Source organism: Emys orbicularis, chromosome 8 (genome assembly GCF_028017835.1).
Source record: "Emys orbicularis isolate rEmyOrb1 chromosome 8, rEmyOrb1.hap1, whole genome shotgun sequence".
Classification (NCBI taxonomy): Eukaryota; Metazoa; Chordata; order Testudines; family Emydidae; genus Emys; species Emys orbicularis.
The window spans coordinates 25,092,743-25,104,337 of NC_088690.1; the positions used below are offsets into that span (position 1 = coordinate 25,092,743).

Here is an 11,595-nt window from a genome sequence, read left to right on the forward strand (position 1 = left end):
TTGTTTTTACTTATGGTGTTTTCTCCTGCTTCTAAGAAGAGCATTCTGCATAAAGCTGCTTGGTTCCACACTTTGCCCCTTGTTGCCTTTGGGGCTTTTTCATCCCATTTCACTTCAGTTTCTTCCCCTCTACTTCTCAGAGGGGCTTAACAAATCAGTACTCCTTTGCCGTGTTATATGTATTACAGTAGTGTCTGGGATCAACCATGGTCTCCATTGTAGTAGGCATTGGGCAAACAAGAACTACAGAGAACCTGACCTAGACAGCTGACATTTTAGGTTTATGAGAAGACAACTGGGTGAAACAACAGGAAGACGAGAGGACAAGGCAACAGTAAAACAAGAATTATTCTCCCATCACAAAGCTTTTGCAAAGTGAGACAATAAAAAGGGAAGAGATCTGCTGCTTTCCACAGACCGGAGTTTTAATGGAGGCTGTGGGTGCAATGACATTGTAGAAAAGCACAATGCAGGATTGCAAATTCACTCACGGTCTGTACCAATAATAATGTCTGAAATTCACTTAGGGCCTCAGATGTTCCACAAGGAGAACACACATCCGCACTCCTACACAAAATGAAGTATGGAATTCTCTGAATATTATTTGAAACTAAAAAAAGGAATAATTTTTTTAAACTAAACAGTCCACTGGTCTGTTGCAGCCTGAAGGGAAAACAGAAACCTACATTAAAAAACGAACAAAAAACAAAAAAATTAAACAAGAGAAGTAAGGAACACAAGGAGAGAGAAATCCATGCCTCCAAGGTCAGTTCAGTCAGCAGCTTAAACACCCCTCAGCACTCACTCAAAAAGGAGAATACCTTATCCATCATTCTGTTGGGAACCAAATATATAAACATTGCAAGCTTAGAGCACTGACTCCAAGCAGGGCCGGCTCTAGCGTTTTTGCCGCCCCAAGCAGAAAAAAAAAAAGCTGCAATCTCAAGCGGCGGCAGCTCTACCGCCGCTTCATTCTACGGCAGCAAATTTGGCAGCAGTCCTTCGCTCCGAGAGGGAGTGACAGCCCCGCCGCCGAACCGCCGGACGTGCCGCCCCCCTCTTCATTGGCCGCCCCAGGCACCTGCTTGCTAGGCTGGTGCCTGGAGCCGGTCCTGACTCCAAGTGTCAGAACACTGTCAGGTTCTATGCAGCACTTAAACTAAAACAGGCACAGGTGAGACTGAATACCAGACATGCACATGGCAAGAAGTTAAGGGCACCTAGACAGCTCTATCCAGCATCAGACATACTCAAACAGACAGCCTGTATAAAAAAGTTTCTCAAACAGTCAGGCTGTGGGCAGTCACACACCTGGGATTCTTTCTTCCTTTCCCAACTGTGACTTTCAACTATGACTAAGAATGTTGGCTTCCTCTGATATACTGAAAATACTTGTTCACTCAAGCCAGGTTAGCTCTTGTCTATGGCTACACTAAGAGCACTTTACCAGTATAGGAATACCAGTGTACTATACACCAGTGTGTTCCTAGTGTCAACTCAGCTATATCAATGCAGTTAAAATACTCCAGGGAGCAAAACAAGCTATGCTGTTAAAAATGCTGAGCTCTGTTGGTCTAGCTGCATCTATGCTAGAGTCTTCTGATGTTACAGCTATGTTGATTAAGGATCAGACCTCTTCACACCCCTGACGTCAGCTGTGCTGGCAGATGTCTGTAGTGTAGTCTTGACCTTCATCTTGCCAAACAGAAACAGCAAAGCAATTAATCCCAAGCTCCCTTGCCATAGTTTTGACAAGCAGAAACTTATTTTCCTTTCAATGAGGTTGTGTGTCTAGTGATCAGTCCTGTACCCACAGAAGTCAATGAGCATTTTGTCACTGACTCAAGTGACAGCAGGATCCTACCCATAAGCTGGGGAAAATTACACATAGTGAATAGGCAGGGCATGAAAGATTGAGTCCTGGAAATAGTGCATAAAGAGCATGGATTTACCCCTAATTTACACACCAACCCATACTGTGCACAGTCACGCAGGGACAGGACAGAGCTTGAGCAGACTTTTTATTACGGACACTTGAGGCAAATGACAACATATCACCACTCGAGCAAGGTCCCAGTTCAATAGCACCTTCTTCCCAACACCACAAATAAAACTCCAAACTTAGGCTGTGTCTTTACTGACACAAAGCTGTTTTTAAAGTGAGATTACTAACACGCAATAGTTATATCACTGTAAAATCCTAAGCAAAGACAAGACAAGCCATTTTTACCATGAGGTTGCCAGGCAAGGTCCGCGCTATACCCCACCACCTCAACCCCCCCGTGAAAATACAGTGTTCTGTTTTCATTAAGTTTTTACAGCAGGACAGCTAATGCCTGTTAGTTATCTTGTCATTTCTAACACAATTTTTTTTGTCAGTGCCCTGATTCTACCACATCCAGCACAGTTATTGCATGCATGTTATTTTATCCAGATTGTGTAGTTTAATAAGATAGGGTCAAATCTGGAGCTACAGCACCTTACACCAGTTGGGGATCTGGTCCTCACTGTCCTTTGGGAACAAAAGTTCTGGTAGGAGCCAATATAAAGTAAGAGCTTTTTAAAACAAAACAATCTAAGACCCTTGCATGTAAATCCAATCAAAACAGGAAAGACTGCTTTGCTCAGTCTTTCAATGCTCCCTATCTACCTCAAAGAAGTGTGTATTGTCAAGTCCCCAATAGATCTCATCAATGCTGTGGGCCTTGGCTAATTTGAGCTTATTAACACAAACACAGTTTGGACAGAAGACAACGCAAATAAAAACATAACACAATTTTTAAACAGAGAGCTGCTATTTGGAAAGTCGAGTGAAAAAAGAATGCTCACAAATGAAAGATTAAGCTTTCAGCATTTTAACAGTAGCCCACAGATCACAGAGCAATCAGCAGGTTAAAATTCAAAACAAAAACAAGGCCGAAAAGCATGAGAAGGCATTATTGAATACCCACTGAAGACATCCCTCCACACCTCACATATTAGCAATTCCCGTGATACCCAGGGCTGAGCTCTTAGAGAACACTACAGTTGTCGGCGTTATAAAGGGAATATAGATCTCAGCATTATAGTCTCACCATGGTATTACTTTAATGAGATAGGGAGATATTAACTTAATGTGATATTGGCTTTTTCATGATGAAACAACTGCTTCCTTTTCAGCATCTGCCATGGTAAAGATCCTCCTAGTTTTTTCATTCTGACATAACATAAAAATGAGACTGGAATTGCCAAAGGAGTTAGGTACCTAGTTCCTACTGACATCCAACGGTATTTGGGCACCTCACTCTTAGGATGGGTCTGCACAGTTTTTGTACAAAGGTAACTATTTACCAAAACAGTTATACCAGTACAAGCTTGGTGTGGATACAGTTATAACAGAATAAAGATGCCTTATTATTTATTCCCCTTCCCATACGACACCTTCATACTGATATAATTGCATCCACACCATGCAGTTTGTGCCATTTTTCACTATCCTGGTGTAATTAAAGCAGCACAATTTGTGCATGCAGAAAAGGCTCCTGGCTCCTTTGAAACTCCCAGTCAAAATGTCTTTTTTTTAATATAGCTTGTGACATGCAGGAGCTTCTTTGTTAGACACCAGTTATTTAGAGGTCCTTATTCTAATTGTGCGCCCTTGATTTAGCTGAAGCACTGTACTCGTACTGTATTTAGTCTTGCTCATTAAATGAAGTGTTCTCTGATCAAAAGGCATGTTAAGACATTAGTTATGTTAGACATGAAGTTGCAATACAGTAACAGGTACATGTTCAAGAGTTGCACTATCAATTCTGAATACATTTTACCAATTTTCTCACATTGTGCATTCACCAAACTAATTAGCGGTGCAATTTAGTGATTGGTGAGTGTCACATCATTTCATCTAAATATCCATTTCTGTTTGGAAGCATCATGGTACATATTTTTTTCATTTTCCTTTCCAATAATATCATTCCAATTTTCAGTAAATTAATGTAATTAAGTCTGTGCTCTCTCCCTTTTACTTGCTTATGAAAGGAAGAGACCAGCATTTTAGTCCTGTTTCAGAAGATGAGACTGAACTTTTACTTTAATATCCAAGTTTAAACAATTGTGCTCTTCAAGATTCTCTTACCTATCAGGAATGCCTAGTCTCTTGACGCTTCTGTAAACTGAAAGCGTATTTGCCACATGACGGTAGTTAAACCAGAAGCGAGATGTACACACCTTTAAGAGTTAAAAAGAAATAAATGAATATTAGAAGATGTAAGAAATGCATTCTGAATTAGTATATGCATCAATGGATATTGATTGCTGAGATGCCAAAAAACTTGTCACCCAGCAATCAGTGCATAGCAACTGCAAGAAATCAATGCCATAAGTAATACACACCTTCTCTGCAGAGAAAGCTTTTTCATACTTTGAAAATAAATGTTACCGTATTGAGCCATGGACAAAACTTTCATTTAAAACTGGATAAAGTACTAAAAAAAAAGTACTGTAGGGAATAATCCAGCACTGACAAGTGGATTAGCTAGATTATTTAATGTTTTATCCATTTCAAATTTCTATGATTGCCCTGATGCGATAAAGTGTAAGCAAATGAATACAAGGTCCACATGTAGAGAGAAGGGAACTTTTGCTGGGGATGTCTGGTTTTTAGGGAGTCAACTATAACAACATTAGAGTTGGGCCCCACCCATAGAGTTTGACTACAAGCTCTCAAACAATGTAGGAATGTTCAGATTACAGTACGGGGGCCCATTTCCAACCAATGTGTCCGTTTGTTTAAATAGAAGTAAGCAAGTAACTACAAGAAGAGTGTCAGAAATAATTTTCAGAAACTGATTAAGAAGCAATAATTGTATTATACATTACAGAGCCTTCAAACAGACAATGACTAAATATGAATACTCGAGGCCTAGATACTATGATAAATGGAAAGAATCTTTCAGATGTATGGAGCAATATTAAAACCTGTAAGTGAGCTTAGTAAATCAAACATGTTTCCTGCAATCCTCTGTATGAGGCATGAGAACTAAAACAAAAATCATAAATCACAGACTTAAAACTTTAAAAAAATCATTTCTGTCAGAAGATATTTCACTTACCATTTTTACAATTTACACCTAAATTTAACACAACTCAGATTAGAAAAAAAAAATCTATACTTCCTCTGTGCATCACATAGCATTTTCTGTACAGTCACTAGCAGTTTTCCCTTTATAGCCAAGTATCAGAGGGATAGCCATGTTAATCTGTATCCACAAAAACAACAAGGAGTCTGGTGGCACCTTAAAGACTAACAGATTTATTTGAGCATAAGCTTTCGTGGGTAAAAACCCACTTCTTCAGATGCATGGAGCCATGCCACCAGACTCCTCGTTGCCTTTATAGCCAGGTTTGTTTTGTTTTTTGTTGGCTCTTTTGATCAGGAGAGGAAAGATAAGACATTTTAAAATAGAAGAAAACAGGACTGTACAGCCACACAGAAGGAGCAGGGAGGATCTGGGGGCAGGTATAGTACCTACGATTCGTTTTTAAAAGTTGACTAGATGTAGACACCAGTTTAAAAGTTTTGCTTTGTATCCTTTTTACTCTGAACCTGGCTCATGAAAAATTAAACAACTTAATTTTCAGTGAGAATCATAAGACCCCTACCTCTTGCCTTCCTCAGCTTCCTCGGAGATTCCTGTCCTGCCTACCTGGTTTTTAAAGCGAGGCTTTTTAAAGGGGCCTAATAGAGTTAGGCAGACAACTTCCCTTGACTGCGAGTTAGGCTCCTAAGTCACTTAAAAGCTTTTAGTGTTATAATAGAGTTACTATGCTGGCTGGGTCTGTGTGCATTACACATCCGACAACAGCCCCAAAAGGGTGTGGCTCCTCCCAGAGGAGAACCTCAGGACATAATACTGAGAAGAAGGGGAGGGGAAGGTGACCTTCCTGCCTGAGGAAAGGCGCAGGGTTTTGGGTATCAGCACCATCACCAGCAGAAGGAGAGCTGCTTCTGTAACCTGTTCCAGTAATAAAACACATGTTCTGTTATCTACCTAGCTCATGCCTGTGTCACCGTTTCAGGACTTTGCCTGCTTGTGCCAACCCACAAGAGAGGACCAGGTCATGCAACATTTTACCAAACGTACTTAAAGTTAAGCACATTTAGCTGCTTTGTTGAATTATGACCCCAGGCCCTTTCTGAACTATGAACTAAGGCTGTAGCTTCTAACCAGGCTCAAGAGTAGCTGCTATTTAGCACAGCAGTAAGTGTCCTTGGAAGGCTGACCAACACAAGAGACATTTGTTAGGTTAAAGCTACTAGAACAGCTCTCAGAAAGCCTTGGCTGGAATGATTTAGTTGGTGTTGGTCCTGCTTTGAGAAGGGGATTGGACTAGATGACCTCCTGAGGTCTCTTCCAACCCTAATATTCAAAATATTCTATGATCAGATAGAAAAAACTGCCCAGCCTCAATTGAATAAGATTCTGCAATAAGTACAGATTAACAAAATACACTAGCCAGGAGGCAAGATGTTTAGCTTAAAAAAATCTTTAAAAAGAAGTACTTGAGATAGGAGATGATCAATTAAAGGAGCAGCTTTTGAAGAGATGATTTTAAGTTGCTTTTCTACTTAGGCAAAATAGAGAGAGCGAGAGCAGACTGTTAAATAGGCTTTTGAATATCAAGCTCTTGAGTTTTGTTTATATAGCTATCAGTGACAAGCACAGTACAAAGACTTAGATAATAACAAAATAGTAATAATAGTCTCGACTTCTATGGCATTTTTCTTTTGTGAACCTCCAAGTACTTTAATTCATTTATTTTATACCTCACAAGTGGCATTATCACCCCTATTTTATAAATGGAGAAAATGAGGCATAGATGGCATGAGGCCAGAGCCTAAATTTCTGGGCAATTTGGGAGAGCAAGGAATACAGTCTGGCCACAAGTAACTTCCTCAGGGTCACACAGGAAATCAGTGGCAAACAGGGCCGGCTCTAGGCACCAGCAAAACAAGCTGGTGCTTGGGGCGGCACATTTTTAGGGGCGGCATGGCCGGCGCCAGAATGCCGCCCCTAAAAATGTGCCCCGGCTGCCCTAGCTCACCTCCACTGCCGCTCGCGCACCGCTGCTCCCCCTCCCTCCCAGGCCTGAGAGCCTGGGGGGAGGAGGCAGGGCTGGGGATTTGGGGAAGGGGCGGAGTTGAGGCGGGGCCAGGGGTGGGGGTAATTAAAAAACAGGGGGGGCCAAAATTGTTTTTGCTTTGGGCAGCAAAAATCCTAGAGCCGGCCCTGGTGGCAAAGACCAGGATAGAAAGCAGGTCTCTTTTTACCTTCAGCACCAAGAACTTTCTACTTCCCTTATTATTACCAGTTTGTATCTGTATTGCTCTGACCAAATAAAATTGTATTTTAACTCTCTGCTTGCTTTTAACATTGAAATAGAAACAGGTATTTAATGTTAATAATTTTAAATTTGTGCATTAGGGAATAAGAGAATGATTACTATTATTTCAATTAATGATCTATTTGTCTTTTCTTGAATTCTTTCATTTTGCTAAATTTTAAAACTTAGAAAAAACACTGTGTCATGTCTGACTGCTCACATAATATTTTAGAACTGATCATTAGTCATTATGCTCAGAAAGCCTGATTAAAAACTGATGGAGTAATACAATCGGAAGTTACCCAGATAAAAAATTAAGACTAGTAGTTCTTATCCTAAGTATTATTTTAGGAGATTAGAATAAAAAAAGAAGAAGAAAGTTTGTTGTCAGAAGTTAGCAAGTTTCATAACAAACAAAAAAATTAGGAAGATGTTGTACCTTTCTAACCAAGCAAATGTTTAAAAAACAACAACAACAACATGACTGTAATAATATACAGCATAATCATTTGTTTTCATTCTAATTGGAACTTTAATTTTATAAATACTTCAAATGTGCATTAATGTTCTGGATGCTTGTAATTAAGTTATGCAGAAGAGATAATGGTAATGTAGTATAGCAAACTGGCAGGGATAACTCAAAGTCATGCTACTTACTTCCAGGTCTTGATCTTGCAACTTGCTGCATATGGGCAGACTGCCATGGCACCAGCATGCAACAACTGCAGGATCACTGTTTTATTTAAGAAGATCAAATAAAAATGCTTACCAAAACTGCCCAGTTATTTGTATGCCCACTTCTAAAAAACTGTTCTGCTTGGTCCTGCAAGAGACAAAAAATATTGGAACACTTGTGTGGAAAAAAACCTACAATACAGCACTTTTTCTTTTTTTTTTCTTTTTTTTGGTTGGTTCTACAAAATATAAAATGTTAATGTCATATGGAATTAAAACCTTAAACCAGCTAAATAGAAAACATGACTTCTTCTGGTTTATAATACCCCTCCTGATGCCTGAGAAAAGGATGCATTCTATATTCTGTTTGGGCTATTCTGTCTTTTCTTTTTAAAAATCAGACAAGTAATCTGGTTCTCTCACAAAGTCCGTGTGAAAGCTTGGTATCACATCAGGAAACACTTGGCTGGCAATGAAAACAAAACCAGTGAACTTCAGAGTGGTGGTGGTGATGGAAAGAGAGAGGCAGCAAACTAGGATAGGGAGAAATGGAATGAAAAAGAAACATTGCACTCTGTCTAAGAGGGCAATATCTGGGAAAGATTAAAATCCCAGAATCTTTCCATTTACAAGCCTCTAATCAGGTGTTAAACAATGACTCCACAAATCATCTGAATCCAGGCTAAAAAAAAAATATGGAAGGTGGTTTAAGCATTCAAAATCGATCCTGTGCTAAAGTGAATGGAAGAATAGAGTGGTAGCTCTATTAATTTAATTTCTAAAATACCCCCACAAACATATTGTTCTGTTTTAGAACACTCCCTAGGAACAAATGAAATGCTTCCTTAAAGCATTTCAGCCCTCAATCCTTCCTTAAAGTGAACAGCCTTGGATAAGTTTTTCCTTTCACTGTCCCCACTCCCTTAAAGAATACCAGATAGGAAAATAAAAGACCCCACACATTTAAATAAGCTTTAAAGTAAAGATCAGATTATGTTGGACCTTCTAACGTAGAAGCACAAGTACAATGATTAATAAACAATGAAAATAGCTTTATGCAGTGTTGTTGTAGCTGTGTTGGTCCCAAAATATTAGAGTGACAAGGTGGGTGAACGAACTTCTGTAGCTGAATGAGAAACTTTTGAGCTACACAGAGCTCTTCTTTGAAGCTCTGAATGGTAACTTAATTAGGTTCTAAAATTTGTGTATTTAAAATTCTTGATCTTATTTCCATTAACTATTTTGTCACATTTTATTAATCTTGTTAACTGTGCATTATAGAAATCATTTGACAGTGAAGTTTTCTGCTTTATCAAAATAAATAAATTATAAATAAATAAATTAATGGAGATATCCTATCTCCTATAACTGGAAGGGACCTTGAAAGGTCATCGAGTCCTTCATATTAGACTATAAACATCATATCTGGATTTACAGTGAGCAATATGTAAAAAGGTATAATTACTGAAACATGAAAAAGGCAAAATTGTAATGATTCCTGATCAAGGGAAAATATTTGATTAATTCCTTCAGTTTATAAAAACATGAAGGTCTGAAAAATTCACATGCAATAAATACACAAATTGACCATAATATATCTGGATTGATCACAAAAGTGAACAATATTATTCCTGTTTGTTTAACCAAACAAGAACAGTTTACTGGAAACTGAGAACCCCAACTGGCAAATGACTCAAAAGGATAAAAAAAAAATACCACCACCTCCCTATATTATATTCCCTATTCAAAGAGAACTGGTGCACGCGAACAAATCTGAAAATTAATTTTGATGCAGCTGAATTAGTTGTTTATAATTATTACACAGTTTAAACAAGACATGGTGCATATAAGAACAGCCATACTGGGTCAGACCAAAGGTCCATCTAGCCCAGTATCCTTTCTTCAGACAATGGCCAATGCCAGGCTACCCCAGAAGGAATGAGCAGAACAGGTAATCAAGTGATCCACTCCCTCTCACTCATTCCCAGCTTCTGGCAGAGGCTAGGACACCATCCCTGCCCATTCAGGCTAATAGCCATTGATGGACCTATCTGCCATGAATTTATCTAGTTCCTTTCTGAGCCCTGTTATAGGATTTGGCCTTCACCGCATCCTCTGGCAGAGTTCCACACGCTGACTGTGCGTTGTGTGAAGAAATACTTCCTTTTGTTTGTTTTAAACCTATTAATTTCATTTGGTGTTCCTAGTTCTTTAGAATCAATTATCATTTCCATCTTTTATAAGCTTAAAGTGTACATTTACATAAATGATCTGTGTATTCATACTGTGAGAGTTGGTCAACCAGGAGGACTTCCAGGCTCAGGTATAGGAGAAGAAAGCAAATACTGAGAAAAAGGACAACCAGGGATTATCCTTCAGTGTTTGGGCTAGAAGGGGTTGAGGGCAACTCAAGGTTTAAGAGGAATTTTAGAGCAAGAAATAGGGAATCTCAAATAAATCAGAAGCTCCAGCCTCACAGAAAGCAGATCTGATGGGGCTCGGCAGAACTTTACACACACGGAGGAGAGGAAGGGGTGGGCAGCGTTATGGCCTCTCCCCCAACGCTGCAGTGGGGGCTGCAGAGGCTTATCCCTCCCCAGCACAGCAGCCGCCCCCGTGCGTGGAGTCAATGCAGGGGCAGGGCCATCGACACAGCCCAGGGGCCTGGCGCTCGAGTCACCCCAATGGGGCCGGGGGCGGTGCTGGGCAGCCCAACGCGCTCCCCCGAGCTCCCCTACCTGGATCCCATCAGTAGCTGCCGACCCGCAGCACGCCCAGAGCAGGGCGGCTACTGCCGGGAGCCAGCGGGGAGCAGGCCGGGCAGCGGCCATGGGACCCGGCTTCACAACAGGAAGAGGAGGGGAGGACGCGTACCCAACCCCGCCGTAAAGCAGCTCCGGGCCGCCTGTGCGAGCCTCCCTGCTCCCATCGCCCCGCCTCCCCGCGGCTGCGCTTGCCGCTGCAGAGCCGCTCACTGCCTCGCCCTGTGGCTGGGCGCGCTGAGGTACCCGCTGGCGGCCGCTCCTCCCGCCTGCTTGGCCATCTACATAGGCTCTCCCCCCCGGGTAGCAATGGCGGGAAAAACTTATCCAGGGTAAATAGAGATAATAGCACTGGGGATCCCGTCTCAGATTAGGGCTCCTAGCCACTAGGTGACTAGTTGCTGGTGGAAGAATGAACGCTCATTTAGAGAAACAAGAATATAATGGAAAGCTCCTTTTAACATGCACTGTATGTGTGGTGTATTACACACACACACACACACACTACAAAAAACATGATTGCAGAGTGAAGCACTCAAGAATTAGGAAATGCCATACTTATGGGGTGGGATTCACAAGGGGGATTTAGGCACTGCAATTATCAGTGTTGCTACACTTAATTTTTAGGTGCCCTGGCACCTAGTGAAATTCACAGCCCTAAATTGTAGGCACCTAAGCTCCCTATTCAATGCATGGGGAGAGAGTTAGGTGCCTAAACATGGGATTCACAAAAGCCAGCAAACTGAGCAGAGAGCTGCCTAAATTAGCCAGTAGGAAATGCTGAAGAAAAGGGGGC

The 11,595-nt window shown here is 40.9% G+C and overlaps 1 protein-coding gene across 2 annotated transcripts in view; it reads right to left on the bottom strand.

The window, feature by feature from the left end:
• The window catches only part of PIGK (phosphatidylinositol glycan anchor biosynthesis class K), a 119,076-nt gene extending 108,188 nt beyond the window's left edge, over positions 1-10,888 (bottom strand). For both annotated transcript variants that reach the window (XM_065409406.1, XM_065409407.1), the window contains exons 1-3: positions 10,776-10,888; positions 8,132-8,185; positions 4,115-4,206 (exon numbers count right to left, since the gene is read on the bottom strand). In XM_065409406.1, the coding sequence (XP_065265478.1) occupies positions 4,115-4,206; positions 8,132-8,185; positions 10,776-10,868 (239 nt within the window). In that variant the 5' untranslated portion in view covers positions 10,869-10,888. The remainder of the gene's footprint in view (positions 1-4,114; positions 4,207-8,131; positions 8,186-10,775) is intronic.
• Positions 10,889-11,595: the final 707 nt, after the last annotated feature.